At 36.2% G+C, this 25,304-nt stretch overlaps 1 protein-coding gene across 1 annotated transcript in view; it reads right to left on the bottom strand.

Moving 5' to 3' along the window:
• The window catches only part of LOC142341656 (cyclin-dependent kinase 2-interacting protein-like), a 33,368-nt gene that overhangs the window by 3,310 nt on the left and 4,754 nt on the right, over positions 1-25,304 (bottom strand). Inside the window, exons 3-4 of the mRNA XM_075392776.1 lie at positions 19,688-20,070; positions 4,127-4,323 (exon numbers count right to left, since the gene is read on the bottom strand). Coding sequence (XP_075248891.1) covers positions 4,147-4,323; positions 19,688-20,070 — 560 coding nt within the window. The 3' untranslated portion in view covers positions 4,127-4,146. The remainder of the gene's footprint in view (positions 1-4,126; positions 4,324-19,687; positions 20,071-25,304) is intronic.

A 25,304-nucleotide genomic window follows, 5' to 3' on the forward strand; every position in this document is an offset into this window, starting at 1 on the left:
TGTATAAATTTCCTCTTCCACAGAAAAACGACATAGAACCTCAGTCAATTTATAGGCAGTCTACCTAACAACGCGGTTCAGCCTAATAGAACAACGCGGTAAAAATACAATAATTGCAAAATCCAATTTAAAATTTTCAGAAAAATGTTACTGCGCAGGTCCACGAAATCAATTTTCGCGCAATTTTCTGCGCAGGTCCACAAAATAAAAACCAAATCTACGAAGTCGCAGAAACCTTTTTTCAGCTATCAAACTAAACAGAGATAAACAGGACAGTTATTTGAAAAAAAAGGGAAAAAATTCAAAATTTCAAAATACAACGAAAGTTTGGTTAATATTTTCTTAAAAAAACGATAGAATTGGGAACTGACACAACGACTGTTTGCTAGGAAAACAGACAAAAGGGCAGGACAAATTATCAAAGCGGGGTTCGAGCGCGTTAGGTTACGGGTGGACCGAGTGTAGGAGCTATTGATTGGGGCGGGGGGAGGGGTGAAAGGGGACTGATGGGGGTGGAAGGGCACTGATAGGGGTTGAAGTGGGTGGCAGATCCAACTCCGCCCTTCACACCAAGAACCGCCGCCCTTCACACCATGAATCTGCCTCGAAACTAGTTTCGTGGAATCGTATACTTAGAGCCTAGCAAGACGAACGGCTCTAAGAGCAGATAATCCCAACCCCAGGTGCTACCTGCTTATCCCGTTTTTGAGGACGAAAAGTCAAAGGGATCAGACCAAAAATTGGTCTAGCGCAAAATTGCATAAAAAAAGACCACAGTACTAACATATATACCACTATATATTAACTATATTCACTATACATAGTGAATCTTAATTACTTCAAAATTTTTGTACTCCGTTCTGAAAACCATAAAAAGCATGCCTTCTGAAAGAAAATGTTATCATAAGCAACCCAACAACTATTATTCTACCAAAAAAAAAAACGTTCACCTTTTAAAACAACAAATTAAGAGACACATATTTTTCCTGAATCAACCTTAATGAAACGAAAGAAATGCAACTTATAGAAGAGCGGTAAAAAATTTGCTCATACACCACTTAGTAGGGGGCCGAAACTATAAGCTCAACTGTGTTTTGTGTTGTCAATTTTTGCTGATAAATATATGTACCGTTGAGAGTTGAGTGGATTCATTAGAAAGCTCGTCAAGCGCAAAATGCAATTAAAGAGATCCTTCAAACTTAGTCTCTTTTGAGGATTTACCGGGGTTTAGTGAATATTCGCTCGTTTTCACTATTTTTATTCAGTTTTCCGTATCTCTGCTCCAATTTTTACCAATTTTGCTAAAAAATATATCAAAAATTTTAACGAAAGAGATAAGCTTTACCTTAAAGATAGAGGAGGATCGCTAAAATGTTTAAGCGGACTTTTTCTGCAAAATTTGGCTGAATTTCAGTTACTTTATGAAAAATGGCACAAAAAATCGATCCATTTCCAAATTTGCCTGAATGTGAGACTTAAAAACGGATGGAAAAAATTTTTGTAAATTGAACTCTTTTTTACTTCAGCTTCTTAAGAGTGTTCTGGCTATTTCAAAACAATATTTATCAAAAACGCATCATTTTTATTTTTATGCATTTCTTTAAAACGTAAGAACAATTTTTCTGACCGCGTAGTTTTAAGTTCAATTGGGCTGCCGGCCAGGCTATGGATTTTGGAGAGAAAGGACTGGTCCTGCTATGTTCTTAGTAATATCTGCTGACATTTCTACTTCGGGAAAACTTAAAAACTGATGGGAGGTGTAATTTTAGTCACGCTACAGTAGTAAAGGAAAATTAAGCAATTTGGAAACAATTTTTTTACAACGCATTTATATAGAAATGAAAAATGTTCGAGCAAATTTTCCGTAATTAGAGTTTTATTTTACGTGCGATAATCTGACTTTCGTTTTCACTGTTTTTCGATTAGCGAAATTACTGCCAAATCAATCATCGATTTGGCAGCCTTAAATTTTTTTTGGCTTTGATAGTGTCGAACAATGTGAATAAGATAATCTAAAAAAAATTATCAGAACTAATGTCGAGTCTTCGAAAAAAACTAAAACGAAATTTTCTGTCTAAAACGAAGAAAACCATCAACCCACTAATTCATCGAAACAGCTTTTAAGGTGGTGTCAGATTTCGGATATTATTGACCCAGGCACGTTTCAGTGATTTCAAATAGTTTTAGTAACCGTTTCACTTCATTTATTGTTTCTCACTTGCCCCAATATAGTTTTTGATGATAACAGGAAACGACGATAGCTGATATCTAACATAAAATGCTCAGAGGTGTGGATTCGTCTTAACTTTAATGTCACTGTATTAAAAAAGTCGATAATTGCCAAATGTCCTTTCATTCCTTTTCGTTTTTGATTCTCAGCAAAGTTAATGTCGGCTGCCTTTAAGACTAGTAGCGTTAAGTTTATTGAATACTGAAGCGGCTTGATAACATCAACAACAACAGTTTTCGCAAAAAAAATGCTTTCATATTTTCTCATTTTTTCTATTTCATTTCAATAATTTTGCGGATGTAGAGTAATACGCTCTGTTTTTATTGAAAGCTGTCCTTTCAGTAGCCGATGGTCAACTCATTAGATTATTAATCTTTTAGATTGTAAATCAGGACCTGTCCGGATATTTTCCCAAACCAAAGAATTTGAATTGCATTGCGGCGCTGTCTTCATTACAAGGCCTGATAACATTTTGCGAGATTCTGATGTCAATAAACAGTCAAATCTGCCGCTCAGTATCGAGCAAGCGAATTCTCGTTTCTTATTCTGCAAAAAACTCAAAAAATTTACACAGCATAAACAATTGCTTTTTCGCTCCACTCCCGCTCCATCGTGACCAAAATCAAATCCAAATTTCCTGAATCGTAAAAAAGACGCCAACTTCAGGCACATTGCTTTAAAAAAAAACAGCAAGCAGTAGGCTTAGGTTTTTCTTTTTCTGATTTTCTGAAGGATTTTTTCCTGATGAAACTCTGCATATATAGCGTTATGATTCTGTAACGGCTCACAAATCCGAACAGATCTTTCATATTCGTTTGCCCTGTCTTCAGGAAGAAACCTTAGGCCACCCTCTTAAGAGGAAGAGAGAAAACCTTCCGGTATCTGTCATTGTAAGAGGGATGATACAATATTGAAGGTATAAGATTATTATCAATTATTTTTTCGGCTTTCCTCAGTAGACTCCGAGTTTGGAGTAGTCCTAGCAATAAAAGTCAATTTGTGTTGCAATCCGTTAGTAAATGATTTGTACACATTCTGAGGGGACACCTTACTATGTTCGGCGAGCTTCTCAAGCATGTTAGAGTAGTTCACTGACTTTCCTTTTCTTTCAGAAAATCGTTACAGCTTTCATCAGAACCAATAACTCAACCCAGAACTCGATGACCTTCAGTTAAAATGACCCAGTTAAAATTATGAATGGATCAACTTTAGCAATCACCACCATAAGTACAATTAATTGCACCTTGGCATCGCAGCTCATACTAAAATTTTAAAAGCCAGTTTCAGAAATTGTAATTTTATTAGATTTATATTAGCCAGATTTGAGGGCTCCACTGTTACTTGTCTTCCAAGTTGTTAAAAGTGAACTAAGTAAGGACACATGCAACAACAAAACACACAGCAACAGCAAAAAAAATTCACACAAACGGCAAGAGGAAATTCAAAACACCAGAGTCAAACTGCCCATTTTTAACAATGATACCCATACATTTAGCTGAAACAAATCGCAGGAGGTATTCGAAAAAGACTACTCGCCAAAAATTTGAAGCTGTTAGAATGATCTCGATACCTTGTAAATAACTTCTTTTATAATCTATTTAGTTTATTTTCTGATAACAATCACGCTTCAAAATTTAATTGATGGAGAAATAACTACACAGAAATCGCGACAACTCTCTAATTATTGATTAGATTGCAGCCAAGTCTTTATTATCCAAAAAGCATATCAGCTTTCTTTCAAATTGAATTTCTCTCTTGACGTCACTTTTATTTTTATGCAGTCAAACCAACCTAAACTAAGTCCACTGAGTATTAGACCATACTTGGACGTCAAATGAGACTAGAAACATACGTAGCATAACTTTGTATTTCATTGCATTAAAACTGACGCCTGACCTGTTCGAAGGGCCACGAGTCTAGAACTTTTTCAGACCAGTTTCAATTTGCATCATTGCCAGAGAACTCTCCACCTGTTCAGTCAAGTAAGGATTGTGAAGCCATGCAGAGAGGTGAAACACATTGAGATCTTGGCCAGACGCCTCTTTGCGCTCAAGTCCAATTGCATCAATTGATAGCTTCTTCAGCAGTTCAGTCTACAAAAATCGAATACAGAATAGCATACAAAAATAGTACACGGCTTTTGATCTAGCTAGCACTGCGTTTACTGTAAATAAAACTTAAATGTGCTTCAAAATCCAAAATCCAAACTAAATTTGAATCTTTCTGTTGGCCGCATCATCAAAGTTGTCTATTTACAATTTGAGCTCATATTGAGAGAGCTTTTCTCTAGAAAGAAAAGGAGCATTTCTCGATTAAAGCAAACAAAATAAGCGCATTATTTTTTGCATCAAATAAACAAAGCAAAACAACTTTGTTCAATTAAGGCATTATATTCATATCTGTTTTACCATACCACGTTAATTTCTTATATAAGAAACACCAATCTAAAAAACTTTGCAACTACTAATGCACCCTGACATTTGCTTAAAGGTTCTCTTAAATCACAGGAATTATTTTGGATTGACGTCACTTGTCTTATAGAGCAAGCAAGCATTCGTTCAATAATTAACTAAAACTAGTGAGAAAATTTCAGCAATAAAAACACTAAAAATTTGCCCTCTTTCGATGATTTTTGGATAATAACTGCTTACAATTCCCCTGGAAAGCCGCTGTCGACCGATAAAATATTTTCAGGAAAGTTGAAAAATGTCTTCGTATGTGGCGACATCAATGCTCCCCACCAAGAACTAAACTGCTCCTATGATTATGAAAATGGAGAAAAGCTCCTAAATATTATTGACGAGGGCACTTAAACTGCTGAACAACGGTTATCACACCAATCAGTCATTTGAAGAAAAATGCAAAAATATTTTACACCTGCACTTTTACGATAATTTACTTTTTCCGCATTTTAACATTTTCAAATATCAGAAAATTTAAGCAGCGATCACAAAATTACAATTACGACAATGAACAAAGGTAAAATTTCTCAACTAAAATCAAAAATCAACTACAGAAAGTTTAGAGAAGATGCAAGAAAATTACCCAGATCATTAAATCTCTGGCCTGCGAAGAATCCAAAAAAACAATGAATTAAATGAGTTTAGCAGCAGTTTAATTGAATTAAAACACAAATCTTTGGAAGACTCCTGCATCAACAAAAAAGAGTTCCCCAACAGTGTTGAGACACAAAAACTGATAAAACTGAAGAGAAAAGGCGAAGAGAGCTCAAAATTGCAGTTGGCGATCACTATAACTCTTTAACGGATATAAATTACCTACCGAAAGAAATTAAACGATCAATGAGGCAGTCAGAAGACAGAAAAAGAGCAAAGGTCTTGGGAAGTGCATGAGATAGGGGTAGCAAAGGTTTCCGGAAAGCAATAAAAGAACTAACTAATAAAAACGAGCGCAAACAAAAAACAGCAGAATACCCAAAACTATTCTGCAAAGATTGCGCGGCGGTCACAGACAAAGAGAAAAGTGAAATGTTCAACAGCTGCTAAAAGACACAATAAAAAATCACGAAACGGACTCATCAATAATTTCTGATCTCTGCCACAATATTGAAAAGGAAACAAAAGCAACAATAAAAACAAAAGAACAAGCTGAACATCTTGGCATTGCGGATACAACAAAGGAATTTGATGAAATCTTGAAAGAGACGAGAAAACACGCCCTGGGCCGGACAAAATTTACTACAAACTCCTTGAAGAATTACCTTACCTAAGAATGTTAAAGCCCTTGCCTGTCTTCTCACATCTAGCTGCATAAACAACTCTTATGTTCCAGTTAACTGGAAAGAATACCAGATAAAAAATGATACCAAAACAAGACCAATCGGAGGCTGAAAACTACCGACCCAATAGTCTTAGAAATTGCATAGCCAAAATATGTGAAACTGTTAAGAACATCGTTATGGAATATTGCGAAAGCCAAAAAATATTCGGCGAGACTCAGAGTGCTTACAGGAAAAACCGCTGCAACAGACAACCTCATTAAACTCACTCACCACGACAGTGAAGCCTTTCAGTGGTCCGAAATGGTTGGTTACGTATGCCTGGATGTCGAAAAAGCGTTCGATGCTGCATGGCGTGCATGTCTCGTGCACAAATTAAACTCGAATGTGCTAAATAATTCAGTCAAAGTGGATAAATTCATTCTTAACGCAAAGGAACGTGTTCGTGAAGATGAACTCCACTGTCAGTGATAGTTTCAGACCGAGAGCTGGGGTACCTCCGGGGAGAGTAATTGCTTCCATTCTCTTTCTCATTCTCTTTCTCAGTCGTTTGCCTCAAAAGCCCATATCTCACAATTGGCTGACGACTTTGCCCTCTACTATAGGTCACGATATCCCAAAATAATTAAAACATCTCCCATCATCAATGAACAGTCTAATTGATTGGTGAGACTCACTCAAAACCAAAATCAACCCAAATAAAACTCATTACCTGATCTTTAAAAACCCCTCAACCTAAAAATAAGAATCTTCTCTAGAACTTAACAAAGGGAAAAGCCATTCAGAAGACAAAACCGATACAATTCAAGGGTATCAATCTCAACCCACACCTCAAATGGAATGAACATTGCAAAGATTTGATACGAAGAGCGAACAGCAGGCTATTCAAACGCTGGAAGCTTAGTAACCTTAACGTTAACGAAGAAAGTCTAATTTTGGTGTACAAATCTTGGATCAGACCACTACTTCTGTACTCAAAAGCTTGCTGGTTGGATCATTCACATGCCCTTATCAATAAAATACAAAACGTTCAAATTTGCCTTCGAAAACCATGGTGGTACCAGATTCAAACACTCCACGATGAGGAAAACATGAAGTCAGTCAGGGCAATGCAGATTAAACTGACCAACGGGTATATTCAAAACGCAATCAAACAACATATTGTCTGTATCAGACCTGATATATAAGAAACAACAGTTCCCACTCAACTAAATTTGAATCTTTCTGTTGGCCGCATCATCAAAGTTGTCTATTTACAATTTGAGCTCACATTGAGAGAGCTTTTCTCTAGAAAGAAAAGGAGCATTTCTCGATTAAAGCAAACAAAATAAGCGCATTATTTTTTGCATCAAATAAACAAAGCAAAACAACTTTGTTCAATTAAGGCATTATATTCATATCTGTTTTACCATACCACGTTAATTTCTTATATAAGAAACACCAATCTAAAAAACTTTGCAACTACTAATGCACCCTGACATTTGCTTAAAGGTTCTCTTAAATCACAGGAATTATTTTGGATTGACGTCACTTGTCTTATAGAGCAAGCAAGCATTCGTTCAATAATTAACTAAAACTAGTGAGAAAATTTCAGCAATAAAAACACTAAAAATTTGCCCTCTTTCGATGATTTTTGGATAATAACTGCTTACAATTCCCCTGGAAAGCCGCTGTCGACCGATAAAATATTTTCAGGAAAGTTGAAAAATGTCTTCGTATGTGGCGACATCAATGCTCCCCACCAAGAACTAAACTGCTCCTATGATTATGAAAATGGAGAAAAGCTCCTAAATATTATTGACGAGGGCACTTAAACTGCTGAACAACGGTTATCACACCAATCAGTCATTTGAAGAAAAATGCAAAAATATTTTACACCTGCACTTTTACTATAATTTACTTTTTCCGCAATTTAACATTTTCAAATATCAGAAAATTTAAGCAGCGATCACAAAATTACAATTACGACAATGAACAAAGGTAAAATTTCTCAACTAAAATCAAAAATCAACTACAGAAAGTTTAGAGAAGATGCAAGAAAATTACCCAGATCATTAAATCTCTGGCCTGCGAAGAATCCAAAAAAACAATGAATTAAATGAGTTTAGCAGCAGTTTAATTGAATTAAAACACAAATCTTTGGAAGACTCCTGCATCAACAAAAAAGAGTTCCCCAACAGTGTTGAGACACAAAAACTGATAAAACTGAAGAGAAAAGGCGAAGAGAGCTCAAAATTGCAGTTGGCGATCACTATAACTCTTTAACGGATATAAATTACCTACCGAAAGAAATTAAACGATCAATGAGGCAGTCAGAAGACAGAAAAAGAGCAAAGGTCTTGGGAAGTGCATGAGATAGGGGTAGCAAAGGTTTCCGGAAAGCAATAAAAGAACTAACTAATAAAAACGAGCGCAAACAAAAAACAGCAGAATACCCAAAACTATTCTGCAAAGATTGCGCGGCGGTCACAGACAAAGAGAAAAGTGAAATGTTCAACAGCTGCTAAAAGACACAATACAAAATCACGAAACGGACTCGACAATAATTTCTGATCTCTGCCACAATATTGAAAAGGAAACAAAAGCAACAATAAAAACAAAAGAACAAGCTGAACGTCTTGGCGTTGCGGATGCAACAAAGGAATTTGATGAAATCTTGAAAGAGACGAGAAAACACGCCCTGGGCCGGACAAAATTTACTGCAAACTCCTTGAAGAATTACCTTACCTAAGAATGTTAAAGCCCTTGCCTGTCTTCTCACATCTAGCTGCATAAACAACTTGTTCCAGTTAACTGGAAAGAATACCAGATAAAAAATGATACCAAAACAAGACCAATCGAAGGCTGAAAACTACCGACCCAATAGTCTTAGAAATTGCATAGCCAAAATATGTGAAACTGTTAAGAACATCGTTATGGAATATTGCGAAAGCCAAAAATATTCGGCGAGACTCAGAGTGCTCACAGGAAAAACCGCTGCAACAGACAACCTCATTAAACTCACTCACCACGACAGTGAAGCCTTTCAGTGGTCCAAAATGGTTGGTTACGTATGCCTGGATGTCGAAAAAGCGTTCGATGCTGCATGGCGTGCATGTCTCGTGCACAAATTAAACTCGAATGTGCTAAATAATTCAGTCATAAAGTGGATAAATTCATTCTTAACGCAAAGGAACGTGTTCGTGAAGATGAACTCCACTGTCAGTGATAGTTTCAGACCGAGAGCTGGAGTACCTCCGGGGAGAGTAATTGCTTCCATTCTCTTTCTCATTCTCTTTCTCAGTCGTTTGCCTCAAAAGCCCATATCTCACAATTGGCTGACGACTTTGCCCTCTACTATAGGTCACGATATCCCAAAATAATTAAAACATCTCCCATCATCAATGAACAGTCTAATTGATTGGTGAGACTCACTCAAAACCAAAATCAACCCAAATAAAACTCATTACCTGATCTTTAAAAACCCCTCAACCTAAAAATAAGAATCTTCTCTAGAACTTAACAAAGGGAAAAGCCATTCAGAAGACAAAACCGATACAATTCAAGGGTATCAATCTCAACCCACACCTCAAATGGAATGAACATTGCAAAGATTTGATACGAAGAGCGAACAGCAGGCTATTCAAACGCTGGAAGCTTAGTAACCTTAACGTTAACGAAGAAAGTCTAATTTTGGTGTACAAATCTTGGATCAGACCACTACTTCTGTACTCAAAAGCTTGCTGGTTGGATCATTCACATGCCCTTATCAATAAAATACAAAACGTTCAAATTTGCCTTCGAAAACCATGGTGGTACCGGATTCAAACACTCCACGAAGAGGAAAACATGAAGTCAGTCAGGGCAATGCAGATTAAACTGACCAACGGGTATATTCAAAACGCAATCAAACACAACATATTGTCTGTATCAGACCTGATATATAAGAAACAACAGTTCCCACTCAACTCTTGCAAAACCCACTCAACTCTTGCAAAGCACTCTTGAAAATCTCTATTACTAAATCTTCTAGCCACCTACACAAAAGTCACTCAATATCAAAGATCACAGTCTTTCAAACCACAGAATTTGCTCAATGACAGAAGAAAAGCAAGAACAGCACAAATAGGAAAACTAAGGAAACAGGGAAAAACCAAGTACAACAAGAGACTGAAAAACAGAGAGACAGATAGTTCAAATGAAATACTGGCAGTCGGATAAACAAAAACGTGTCGAATGGCACAGTTGCGAATAGCACAAAAATGGTTTAATAAAGTACACACAACTACGGTTTGAGTCCATCTCCACCAATTTTATATTTATTTTCTTGAGGCGTTTCTTCCATCCAATAAACTGCATCCAATTTCTAACGGCTTGAAGAAGAGGAAAGTGGCGCAGTGGTCAACATAGCGTGGAAGCATAAACGAAAGAACGAACATTTCATTTCTCCGACTGGGGTTTGAGTCCAGCTCAATTGCGTCCAAAATTCCTTATTACTTTTTCCGCTATATTAACAATATGAGAAGCAACAGAACAATCAGAAGTGTTAAGATTATTCGGCCAGCCACCCACCTAGTCAATTCGGGGCCTAATACAACTCAGTCTTTGTCATTCTCTGTCCATCACACTCAATTGTTTTCATCTGTTCGGCCAGCCGCTCGCCTAGTCAATTCGGGGCTGAACAGATCACAGCTAACATCAATATCTCTATGCGCAATTAATGATCAACATTTACGCCTTCTTTCGATGCTCTCATTTCTAATCTATGACTTACTATTTTCCTCAACACTCCACTGATTTAAGAAGAAAAAGTCTGTAAGATTAAAAACAAACAAAAACATTCACTATTGAGCTGCGCATGGTTTGGTTTAAGTGGTTTTATGGTTTAGGTTAGCGTAGCACTTTTATTTATCAATTTCCCAATTCTGTCGCTTTTATCATTGCTTTTTCAAGTCAGAAACAACGCTTTTCTTTATTATTTTTCTCCATCTCTTTATTAATCATAACCGTTCCTTTTTTCTCGTCAAGGTTTTTTCAACATTGAAGCAGGACTATTTGAAAACAGGGCCACCGATCTAAGCCCCAGCTAAAATTGAATCAAGCGAAGGGTTAATATATATGAATGAAAGCTGAATTTTGGTAACATCCTACATGAAACTTAGCGCGGCCCGCTAATACAGCATCAGAGCTGGGAGCTTCGTTTCGAAACCTTTCAAGTCCGTTTGTCGATCTCTATTTTAAATTCGCAACAACATTGAAAGAACGAAGCTTTTAAACGAAAAACTTGCAGCAACATAAGTCAACTTAGTGCAATGATTTATCACATAGAAGAAACAGAACATCAACACGAGTGGATTCGAGTCCCACTTACGCCCATCGAACACAATTTCGACAAGGCTAGCCAAGAAAACGATCCACTAGCGTTTGTATACGTCAGCCATCAGAAATCCTCCATGGTAATTGAAATGACTGAGTGCATCTGAGGCAGAGGAAGTATTTTATAGTTAGATAGAACATTCAGTCTTAACAAGAACTTCTCAAAGTCAATTTAATAACCTCAAACTCCTCTTACTATGTATATAACTTCTTTCACCTCTGGTTTTACATAAATTGTATTGTATATAGTTAGAAAATTTCAGCGATAGAAGAATTCAAATAACTCGTTGGAGTTTCGAAAAGCAACCAAATTCAAAGGCTAAGAGAGTCGCCTAAATCTGGACTCAATTTTGTCAAAAGAGTTAAAATTGATCACTAAAACATCCACTAAAAAATACTTCGAAAACAATTGGAGTATCCATTTAAAAAATCGCATTAAACTCAAACCACTAAACATATTGAATAAAACCTAGTTAGTGAGCAGATAATAACTGCCTTTACGAGAATTAAAGAAAAGACAAACAACAATCAAACAACAAGAAGCATTAATTACGACCAGAACTCAATGCCCATCTTTTTTGAACAAAACTTAAAAACAAGGTCAAAATAGCATCAGATAAAACAAAAATTAGACAAATTAACTGTTCTCCAGCTCAGAAGATATTCGACCCGTTGTTATTGTAGACAAATAATCGATTAGACAAAACAGGCAAAGATGAAAAATTTGTATACATTTTAAAAAAATCATTTCACAGCCATGAATGAACCACTGTCAAGTGAAATCATTAAATAGCTTTAATTCTATCAAGTTAGGAAAACATTGGGACCTGTAGTTATCCAGAATATCTAAGACTACAAAAAGAACAAAAAGGCAAAAAGTCAAAAAATCAAACTCAAAGGGCAAAAAGGCAAATCAAAAAGGCAAAAAGACAAAACATTTTACATATAATCAAATGCGCTTTCTTTCAACGTCAATAATGTGATGTGACTTGTCATAATGTGTCAAAAATGGGAAAATGAAACTTTATCAAAGCCAAAAAACAGTTATTTGGAAGATAAAACAGCAAAGAAGACTACATTCACTTGAAAGTCAATGCGACCTCTCGCTTTGCAGACACTACGCATCATAGCGACAAAAAAATGAAAAGCGTCAAGGCTTATCAGTTGCTTTTTAGAACAAGTAATTTGAAATTCAATTAATTGTTTTTTAGAACAAGTATTTTGAAAAACAGAGCAACCATAAGCTTTCAAATAAAAATATATTAACTGCTTAAGAAGCCAATTCGATCTGTCAACAGTGAGACTAAGTCAAAAGTCTTAAGTGAGGCTGTCAAACAATTTCAGGCAAACACAGTGTTAAAACTTAAAACCAAGGCTTTCACTGAAATTTTAATGTATGTTCATTGGCCTTCATTTGCAGGTCAGTTTGATCTATCGTTAATTGAGCATTGATTTGAGTCAAAAATATTTCAAAAACGACACCACCCCCAAAACAACGCAAAAAATCTTTGGGTTGTAACTTTCCATGATTAGACCAAATTAGTCTTGCTATTGCTGCTCATTCATTAAAACTATTGATTGTTCCAAATGTTCGCGGTACAAAAATCAATACGATGAATTTCGATAATCATCGAGTTATCTCAAGGAAAAACCAGTAGGTATCAACTGCAAGCAATAATAAATTTACTACTATCTCCTTAGGTAGCAAGCTAAACCAATGATTAATTACGCTCAGTCGACTACAAAAACAACATACTGGCAAAAATTGAAATTCATTATAAACTTACAAAAAAAGAAGTCCTAGCCAGAAAAACCACATGAAAATTACTCAGGAAACACAAAATCTATTATTCATTGTGACCTAATTGAACTTAAATGGGATCTATTTATTGAAACTTTACTATTTATTGATGCAGAACTGAGCCAAAATACAATCCGCATCCTTTTTCATTGCAAAAGCAATGACGAGACCAAAACCGGCCTTGTTATTGCTGCACGGCTGTAAAAACGTAATCGTTCTAAACAATTGCAAAATAGATACTCGGGCAAACGGAAATCGAAAAATATATCGAAAAAAAATTATGCATTTTTGATAAAAATTGATTTAAAATAGCCGCCAAATTGTTAGTACCGTACACCGGCAAAAATTGTGTCAACAGTTTCAATGTCTAAACTTTCGGACCACGTGGGTCAGAGAATCTTATTTGGTGCCAGTTTTCACAAAAAAGAAAAGCAGAAAATTATCAAAAAATTATTTCGTAAGGCAAATAGGACTACCGTAAACATTCTTTTCATACTTTAAGCAAAATTCGAGCTAAAATTACGAAAATTAAGGCCAACGTTTACAAAAATTTAATCCTCTGTGACTCCTCAAAAAAGCGGGACTCAAACAACTCTTTTTAATTTGATATGCTCCGCTTGACAAGACTTCTAATGATACTATTCAGAGCGCTGTACAATGAATATATCGATCGGCGAAAACTGACTGAAAAAAAAACGCAGTAGAGTATATGATTCCTCTCCAACTACAGTAATTCGGAACAAGTAGCGACGTATGCAACTGATAAATAAGTCGAACAAACGCGGAGATCTCTCACTCCAAATATTGACTGAGAAAATAAATTAATGTAACAAAAGCTCAAACAATTGCGAATAACTCTTGCGCCAGAAGTTTGATCTCGGAAATCAGGACTTCAAATATCGTTAAAATACTACACCGTTTCCAACGTTTGAATATGAAGCGTTAGGCTTTCTTCCACCGGATTCTAAAACCCCCGGTAACTGGGGCTACCTAAACAAAGTCCGGCCTCTGATACAATAGAAAAAATTACAATCATGAGCTGAAACACAGTTAAACAGCCTCCCGGGGCGAGGAGACTATTAAAAAAAAATTACCACAAAATTTACCTGCATAAACAGACTAACGTCGGTTTGTGTAGCCTAATTGTTGTTGCCTAATTTAAGCAACATAATCCAACTAACGCCGGAAAAATTGCTCTCGAATGACAGGCGGCGCAATTTCGGAGGATGTAGTCTAGATAAAACTTTCTTTATAGGTTCCAAAACACCGGCCGACGGTAGGATTCGAGCCCCAATCTCCTGAATCCGATTCCCGTCACCTTGAAACATCTATCTTCAAATGCAACGGAATTTAACATTATAATAATTATGTGGGTATATAGTTACTTAAAAATCAACCTGTTCGGGAACTATCTCCATTTGACATTATACTGATTAATTTTGCTCAAGTTAGTGATGGCGTTAGGCTGCTTGTTTTTGAATAAACTTGAACATTAATTTTTTCACAATTACAATGCTATATTAAAACATTATTATTATTATTATTATTATTATTATTACTAATTTAGCACAATTTAAAATCTCAAGTGCCGGGAAATTCAAATATAAGTTTTGAATTTTTGCCTGAATAAAATTTTAGATGGTATAGGCTTCAACCTAAAATAGCTTATTCCACTCAACAGCGGCGGCATGCCAGAACGAACGTGTTCTAAAATTAAAGCAAAATTTAGAATAAGTAGATTGTAAATATATTGAGACCTTGTAATCATCGTAATTCGTTTCATTAGTTCCGGTAAATATAGTGGATGTTTGCCAGGCTGATGTACGAAGCGATGCGCACACAATAAGACTATGAACACAATGGTTTGCCCATAAAAGTTAATAATTCATTGAAGTTTTGCTAGCAAGAATTTTGGCAGACCATAATAAAGCGAACCGTAGCAGTCAAACACGTGATAACACAAAGTCTAATTAACTCAATTAGGACTGATGTTTTAACCTGATCGCGAATTGATCACACTTTACGGAGATAATGAAATCCATCAAACAAAGTTGAATTGTCGTTGCACAATAAGTTAACAATCAATAAAACAACCTAGAACTTTTACCTGCACAGTGTAGTCACCATATTCTGGCAGACAATGCTTAACCATTTTACATTTCGGAATAATCATCTACTCACTCTTATCCGCATTGAATTTCAATTTTGCATTGCTGAACCAACATTGAATCGAGGTAAAAACAACATTGAACATGCATTGACTGAGGGTCGAAGCGAATACAAAATAAAAAACGGTATCACCTGCGGGGAAATGATCAATTATTTTTAAGTCTTTCAGCTTATCTTCTAAAGGCAGCATGTAACAGGAAAAAGGTAAAGTACCAAGAACCTACCCTTGTGACACACCCGTCTTAACATTATCACCAGAAAGACATCCATTTATGATAACTAGTTGCGAACGATTTGAAAGATTAATTCTGATAAACAGTAACGCCTTAGATTGCAAACCAAAGTTTTTCGCTAATATCTAAAAATAAATCACGGAAACCGACTCGTCCAGATGACAAACAAGATCATTGAAGACTTTCAACGAAGCCATTTCCGTTGAATGCGAGCAACGAATGGCACTCGGATACTTCCTCGCGAGATTATTAGATTCCAGGAACAATTTATTTTGCACGAAAACAACTCTTTCAATACCTTTTGACAGGAATCTTAGATTTGTCACAGGGCGATAACTCGACAACAATTCAGGATCAAGGTTAGATTTATCTATGAGCGGCATCACGACGCCTTGTTCGAATTGATTTGGAAAGTATCCTGTCTGAAGAGTTAATTAATTAACGCAATGAAGTAGTCGGGCAAATTTGTCAAAACAGTTTTACATAACCTCGTTGGCATTACATCACTCGGTGCAGTACTGTTCAAAATCTTTCGTAGAAGTAACTGCAAATCGCTCACTGTTAAAACCTAAAAAGATTCCAGAATAATAGTATGTAAATCATTCAATTTTAGACCATTCGTTGGAGGTAGTGAAACTAATACGGTTTCTATTTTCTTAACAAAGAAAGCATTCAACTTAACTTCTTTGCTAACCATTCAGGTTCGCATAAAGACTGGGGCAGGACATTATTTTTTTTCTGAGAGTTGTTGCAGCACAGAATACGTAACACATTTATTTTTACTAGGATACATTTTTCAAGTTATTCATAGCTCAAAAAACTCCAAAACTGAATTAAGAAACCTCTCTTGGCTTGGAAATTTGCATTTTTTCGGTAAGCTTTCTCAAACTTTCGTCTCGATCTTTTCATCGTTCTCCACTCATCGCCCTTAGAAAGGGCACGTATGATTTCGCACATATTTAGTTTTCAGAGGATGGTTCTTACCTACATAACTCTCTATAAGAACCATCCTCTCAGTCGATCGAAGCAACAATATTTTCTGCAAACGCTACCACGTCAAAAGTTGCCATATTCTGCATGAGGCCTTCTTTAAAGTTAAACTCTCGCGCTTTTGCAGAACGTCAAAGTGCACAACTCCATGATCAGAGCTTGTAACGAAATTTAGAAGTGGTTCCGATACTTCAAACTCCTCGGATTTTATCACCGGGTCGAAAAGGCCAGCACTTTTGTGAGTAGGCACAGTAACTTGCTGTTGTAAAACAAATTCATCCAAAAAAGAACTCCAATTCCTTGACGCATCATTATATAGCAGCATAGAAATATTGATATCACTTACAATAAGTTAACTTTTTGAACAACGGCGCTTTCTCAAAAATGATGATAAATGATGATAAGTCATTTAAAAAGACAAGAACATAGGTATTTGGTCGACGGTATATACAACCCAAATACACCGATTTCCCAGCGTAACTTCGATAAAGGCCACATCCGCGTTTGTTATATTGTTTGAAAAATTGTCAACACGTAAAGTTCCGCTATAGTACGCCACTAATCCTCCGCCATTTTTTCTCTGTTTGCACTGGAGTAAAAATAAATCATTTGGGCAACACTGCTGGAAAACTCATCATTTGCGTTATCTTTGATCCCAGTTTCTGTTAGAACTAAAGTTAAAATCATAAGCGTCAATAAGATTTCTTGTTTGCGAGGTCTTGTTGCAAACCAATCTTGCATTATGCGAACAAACTTTTACACGGCAGCTGAAAGATTTGAAATCAGATAGTCAAGTACCAAAGGAGGCCAGCTACTCCCTCGCTTTCTGATTTGAATAAAATTGTGAAAATGCGAACAGTTTGGGCCAGAAATCGGGAGCTTAAACTTGATCATTACAGTATTTGACTACACAGTGGAAAAATTTCAGACGAGACTTTCTCGATATTTCACGGATATACAGTAGATCAACTCCCTTGTTTTTTTCAATATTCTCTTATATCGTCTGTAGAGACAGAGTTGCTTAAACGACCATTGTAAAGATGCTGCCTTTTCGGTGGCTTTTCAATTGCACTGACTGTCGTTTGATGATTAATATTTGTGCCCGTCTCGAAAACTTTTGGTTTTCTGTCTTAAAACTCTTTCTCAGCAAAAAAGCTTTCATTGCCTTCAGTTTTCCATTTCTTTGAATTACGATCGCTAGCAGTGCTGACAGTCCAATTTCTGAAAGCAGCTCTAAAATACGCAAAATCCGGTTTCTTCAGAATTTATCTCCAGCTTCAGTGATTGAATTTCAGAAATCTGCGAGTCTATTTTTTAAACTAAACTTCAAGAGAAGATATTCGATCAAGAGCTGATAACTCATTTGTAGAAGTTGGCAAACAACTCGGAAAAGACCAAAATATCATTCCAATGCAATTTGTTGACAGAAATTGCAAGGCAAGATCCATGAACACATTTAGCTTTACATCGAACAGAGATAACGCGTTCTTGTTCTGTACATAAACCCATGCACATAATGCAACGCAGATCGGATGTGGGAGGCGGAGAGTATAAAACCTCATTGTACAGTTCAAAGACTACATAAAGCGCTGCATAGGTCCTAATTAAACGAACAAACTAAATCCAAACTAAATCCTAATTAATATCCAAATAATTAAGAAGAGCAAAGAAATAAGTCGAACAAACGCGGAGATCTCTCACGCCAAACATTGACTGAGAAAATAATTTAAAGCAACAAAAGCTCAAACCATTGCGAAAGCTTTTGCGCCAGAAGTTTGATCTCGGAAATCAGGACTTAAAATATCGTTAAAATACTACACCGTTTGCAACGTTTGAATATGCAGCGTTAGGTTTTCTTCCACCGGAATCTAAAACCTCCGGTAACTGGGACTACCTAAACAAAGTCCTGCCTCTGATACAGTAGAAAAAAATACAATCAGGAGCTGAAGCACAATTAAACAGCCTCCCAGGTGCACGTGGAGACTATTTAATAAATTCATCACCAAAATTAGGCTACATAAACAGACTAACGTCGGTTTGTGTGGCCTGATTGTTGTAGCCTAATTTAAGCAACATAAACCAACTAACGCCGGAAAAATTGCTCTCGAATGACAGGCGCCGCAATTTCGGAGGATGTCATCTAGATAAAACTTTCTTTATTGGTTCGAAAACGTCGGCCGACGGTAGGATTCGAACCCCAACCTCCTGAATCCGATTCCCGTCACCTTGAAACATCTATCTTCAAAGGCAACGGAATTTTACATTTTAATAGTTATGTGGGTATATAGTTAAATTACCCTTTCTTAAAAACCAACCTGTTCGGGAACTATCTCCATTTGACATTATACTGATTATTTTTGCTCAAGTTAGTGATGGCGTTAGGCTGCTTTTTTCAAATAAACTTAAACATTAATTTTTTCACAACTACACTTTACCATATTAAAACGTAAGCCGACTTATTTCAGAAAAATTGCTCTCGAATGACAGGCGGCGCAATTAAATTCACAGGCTGTAGCCTAGATAAAAACTTTCTTTATTGGTTCGAAAACGTCGGCCGACGGTAGGATTCGAACTCCAACCTCCTGAGTCCGATTCCGTCAACTCAACGGAAGTATTTGATACTCGGCTATCAGGGACTTGTCATCGAGTCTCTACCAATCGGTTTTGTTTGAACAACAAACTATTTCGGAGTGAGAGAAATCGAAAAAAAGAAATGCGTGAAAAAGTCATTTCAAAAGTCAAAGATTATTCGAGAAAAGCGCAAAACGTTTACAATAATTGCTTCTCATTCGAGAGCAATTAATATCCTGTAAATTAAGCAATACATGTATAAATTTATAATATATTACATTATATTATATTATATGATATTATATTATATTATATTATATTTTATCATATTATATTATATTAATATATATTAAAGCATTTAAAATTATATTATATAAAAAATAATTTATTAAATTATATTTATTATATTTCTCGCCGCAAATTCACCCACTTTCATGCTCCACTCCCTTATTTTAGTATTTCGAATCAAATTGCAGGCTTGCTATGATGACTCAAAATTCATTAACTCAACATGTTCATTCATTGAAAGTGACCTTCATCAATTCTTTAGGCTTCAGAAAATATTTAAGGATGTGAATTCCGTGAAAATTTTAGTTAACCTGAGTTTCGTAAGCTTTTATCACTTGGTCACTATGCTTCACGAATTCTCCAATTGACCAGGAGTAGAACAAACAATTCGAGTTGACTTCACCACCAGTCGGACTCAAACAACTGAAGCTCTCATCCGTTCTAGCATTCTTTAATTCTTCACATTTCTTAAATCGGTTCAAAATAGTGCGCATTGACCTCACATCACTTTCCATGCCGTCCAAACAAACGCATATTTGTCCAGACAGTTTGTCCAACTTTTTATCAAAGTGGAGCAAGAATAGAGGACGGCCTTCAGGATGATCGCATGACGCCACATGATCGATAATACTTGAGAACAGGTCATAACTCTCTGCATGTGAATTCTTCCACTTTGTGCACAAATTCACCAAATCTAAACACATGATGAAACATGAGATCAATAAAGTTTACACAATACATGCAAGATTTGAACTCGAAATTAAAAGAAAGTTTCGTATGTTTAGATGCTAATGAGCAGCTCCTTTTTTCATTTTGGGAGCAAAAAAAACATATCAACGTTTGAGATGTCATATTGAAAAAAAAAATAGAAGGTGCAGATCTTTAAAAAAGATGTCTCCCCAATAAAATCGAAACCTCCAAGATTTTCACTAATTGGAAACTAAAAACAGCCTCACTATTGGGTCGCTCAGCTAGAAATTGCACGAAATCGGCGCTAATATAACAAAAATTGGCCAAAAATATCTATATGCTACAAGTGAACAAAATTGGCGTTCAATGCGCGATGATCACAAAAACTTATCCTGGCTTGATTCTCGCAAAAAATTGAAAAATACTGTTTATTTCACAATTCTACGCTCGGTGGACTTTGCAACATACCACTATCTTCAAGTCTACATCGATTGGCTCGAAATGAATAAACAGCAAACAAGGTGAGAAAACAAACCAGTTGGGCATTAAATTCTTTGTTCGTTTTCTTCTTCATAGATTCATGATCACTGAGGAAACCCGGGCTGCTATATGAAGATTGGCAAAAATGGCAAAACCTTTGAACAGAATTAAATACCGTCCCGAACGCAGAAGTACATCATTTAAGTGTATTACAACAATTTGGCTAATTCTGCATTTATGCTTCCACAGACCCCAATTGTCTTCCCATTGATCAAGTGATCAGATCTCAAAAAACAGACAAAGCTCCTGAAAATCAATGAAAGTTTTGGAAACCCTAATTCCAATATCATAAAAACACATCAGCTTTCCTCAATAAACTAAAAGACAAGACAATACAAGTTACATTAAAAACTAGTAAAATAAAAAAAATCACCACTATGAAAATAGTGAAAGGCATAAAAATCATTTGCTGTCGAGCGACAGAATCAAGCAATATACGGATTATTAGAGCACATGTATCAGCTTTGAAAGCATTTGCAGAACACCATGAGAACAGCAGTCCAATTACACTACGTTAAAAAAACACTCTAAAATCTGAAAAACCTGCTCAAACAAAAATTTTTCTGCATAATAAAGAAATTGATTATTTAAAAGCTTGGGACAAAATTTAATATTTAAAACTACACATTCTTTTGCTCAGCTAACTTTTCTTTTTTACTAAGACAATTATTTCAAATTAATGTTTAAGCGACCGCAGAATAAGGCTTCAATTCACAATGATATAGCATTTGTTAGCACAGTAAAAATCAATCAACTATAGAGACAAGAGAAACAAAATAAACAGAAAGTAAGCATCAAAATAAAAACCTCTAAAGCAGTTAACACAATCCACAGCGCAATTTCATTGCCAAAGAAAAACTATTATTCAAATCATATTTCTCAATAATTGAGTAAACAAAACATTTTTAATTGAGAAACATAAAAGCTATCGGAATCATATATATGAAACCATGATACCTTAATCAGTTCATTTATGAGAGGGAGACTTTGACTAGTTAAGTTAGGGATACTTTGACTTTGTAAGTTTTAACATCTCCCTTAGAAACTTGACATGCATTTTCTTCTGAAGTACTCCAAAGATTGTATGATAATCCTTAAGCCGACACGATCTCGAAGTTTCTGCAGCACCTCTTGTTAAGGATGTTGATAAAACATCGGATGTCTCGTTCGACCAATTGATAGGTTATAGTCAAATATTTTGACACAAGGATAAACCGCTTCAAATCAAGCCCACAACCTAAGCATCACTTGAAATTCCCATATGCTCCATTATTCAGACTCTTCAATTCGGAACACCATATCTGTGATCCGTGAAGTAAAATCACAAACAGACAGTAGCTAATACAAAACTTTACAATACTAGAAATGTTGAGAGGAACTTTATTCCTCAAAAACTGAAAGATCGATTATCTTTTAAGAGTTTCTGTAGTTGTTCCAACCATTTACAATTTTCACTGATAATAGCTCCTAAATCAGACGTGCTCGTGAGACAATTCCATTTGGTTCAATCAAGCTTAATATCCTCGGGTTTAAAAGAGGTGCAAAAGAGCCGCATTTCGATGAATTGAAGCAAAACCTATTTTGCACGGCCCACATGATAATCAATCCCGTTCTTTCTAGCACTTGGTAAAAATATCATGACCGTTGCAGAATTTTTCGTGATCCGTAAAACAAAAAAATATTGGAAAAACGAGGCGGATCTAACTTGACATCAATGTACAGGAGAAAGAGCAGCGCCCAAGTACACCACCTTGGGACACTGCCTGTTACTTTCAGAGAATCGGATACCACAATTTCAATTCTCACTTTTTGACTTCTTCAATTTAAATGCGATGCAATTAAATACCAGTGAGTGTCATCAAACCCCCAAAACGCAAACTTCTTTATTAGAATTTGATGACAAAGTGCAAAATATTTGCTAAAATCTAAGTATAAAATAAGCTGTCCAACGTTTTTGTCTAAAACTTACCATAAAAAGGTCCATAAAAAACTTACTTGTCGTCGAATGATGTTTTCTGGACCAATACTGACTTGCAATCACCTTCTCGTTGATTCGGTTACAACGATAACTAATTTGGAGCCTTTCGAAGATCGGCGATAGACGTGACAAAAAAGATCTACAAATTTCAAGATTTTGTTGGCAATTATTCTTAACCACTGGAGTCAGAAAAACATTTGCGAAAAAAATTGCATTCGCAGAACAGACGTGAAAAGGGAACTGAAAGACCGCCAAAAAATAAGTCTTCGGGCAAAAGGTGGTATGGCAGATTGAACTACGTCGGAAAAATTTCAGTAATTTTTCAATCTGAGCTATCGACTGAGCAACTTCATTTATCACAATATTACAATCACTTACATAACTATAATGTGCAGCAGGATTAGAACACTTGTTAAAGACTGAGGGAAAGACTTAAAAAGATGATTTGCCATGTCACTATGACTAGAGGACTGCTCTTCGATCAGGGACATCGAGAATAGGAAATTTGATTGCATGTTTATTTTATTGATTAAAGAAGAAACATCACATTGGCTATTAAAAAAATGGCATTTTGCCAAAACAGCGGCTTTTCGGTGTCTGCGACGTCTTTTTATCAACGTTTGAGATGTCATATTGAAAAAAAGACAAACAAAAGGTGCAGATCTTTAAAAAAGATGTCTCCCAAATAAAATCGAAACTTCCAAAATTTTTACGACTAATTGGAAAATAAAAAGAGCCTCAATATTGGGTCGCTCAGCTAAAAAAAGTACGAAATCGTCGTTAATATAACAATAATTGGCCAAAAACATTTATATGCTACAAGTGAACAAAATTTCCGTTCAATCCGCGATGTTCACAAAAACTTATCCTTGATTGATTCTCGCAAAAAATTGAAAAAAAACCGTTTATTTCACAACTCTACGCTCGGTGGGTTTTCCAACATACCAAGTCGACATCGATTGGCTATAAATGAATGCACAGAAAACAGGGTGAGCAAACAAACCAGTTGAGCATATAATTCTTTGTTCGTATGTTTTCTTCTTCATAGATTCATGATCACTGAGGAAACCCGGGCTGCTATATGAAGATTGGCGAGAAAAAATTGGCAAAATAAAATTTAATCAGCTACGCGGTGGCGCAAGTTATGAAACAACTGAGCTAGCAAAGTAACTTGAAAACATTTCAATGATAAGCTTGCCCGTTGCGTTGCTACCAAAAACATCGCAAAATTATTAGCCCCGTACAACGCATGCAGATAAACTCCGCTAGACAAATGCCTAGGTGTCCTACCAAAAGGTGTCGGTGAAGTCCTGAGACACTTGATAGGAAAAGTAATAGTAAATAGTCTCTAAGTTGACCTATCCCTCTTAGGAAAAGTACAGCTCTGAATGCTACCAAAATGCAGGATTCAACATGCCATACATGGACTTCGAACACGCTTCATGCAAGATGAAACAAGAGCTATTCTGATCGATGCAAAAATGCTTTCAATAACTTTAACAGAAAAGTTAGCTCCAGAAAATATCCGTAGATCTTGTCCATCTATGAACGCCATATAAAATTCCTATGTTTTACCCAGCACTCCATAGGTGAATGGAATGTAATTGCTTTGGGAGGATGGCACAACTTATGGTGATCCAATAGCAATGGTGATGTATGGCATAAAGATTCTGCCTCGATATCAAAGCTCTAGCATGAAGATGTCATGCAGAAATGGTATACAGAAGATGGCAAAGCTGCGGTATCTCTTTTGTCATTGCGTAACATGTTTGATAGTCTCAAAAACATGGATCCATGCTTAGATATCTCGTGAATGCCCCTAAATGTCAACTTATCACAAAACCTGATCTAAGTGAGAAAACTCTTAAACTGAATTTCATATTTCAGAAGGTACATGCGTATTAGTGGAAGTCATTGGCTTACCTGCACCCTACTCTGAGTGCTTAAAAGACTTTGAATGTAAATTTAAAGAGACTATACATAATAAGTTGACACATTTGGCTCAAACTTCCCCTCAGAACGCTAAGGGTTCTTTTACCAAAGGTGTTCAAAACGAACTAACTTTTCTATGTTGATCGACCACTGAAACAAAGAAAACATTGAATCCACTATATCCGAAAATCTCATGCCATCAATTGCGGGACAAATACCAACTACTGAAGAGAGACAGCTTCTTTCACTCCCATTGCACCTAAGCGGTTTAAATATTCCGCTTCCCGACGGTCATCTCAGTGGACATCCTTGATCCACTGAATTGACAAATTGCTTGAACAGTTATGACATAGGTACAATGAAAGCAAAATAGGAACTAATCGTGAGATCCAAAGAGATCCAGAGAAAAAGCACCAACAAAACAACCGACGGAACTATTTTATCGAAAACGCATCAGGCGCCATTTACAGCCCGTCAAAGGTGAAACCTTCCCGAGTAATATTACTACCACCGGTGATGAGGCTAGATTGGACATCAAAGCCACATGTCTGTGGGAGAATTCTTTCGCCAGAACGTTCTCTGATGTTAAGGTCTTGCACCCACTCGCGAATTCCTACACTGCAATTTTAACCCACTAATCTTTACCTGCACTGGCAGTGTAGCCACTGCAGCAACAAAAGCTCTCAAATGAATTGCCGCTAAGATCAGTCAAAAGCCCAGGGAACCATGCGCCGAGGCTATATCCCTAAATCGGGTCAAAATAAGCTTCGCTCTCCTTCTAAGCTGTT

Source organism: Convolutriloba macropyga, chromosome 6 (assembly GCF_964194025.1).
Source record: "Convolutriloba macropyga chromosome 6, txConMacr16.3, whole genome shotgun sequence".
Classification (NCBI taxonomy): domain Eukaryota; kingdom Metazoa; phylum Xenacoelomorpha; order Acoela; family Convolutidae; genus Convolutriloba; species Convolutriloba macropyga.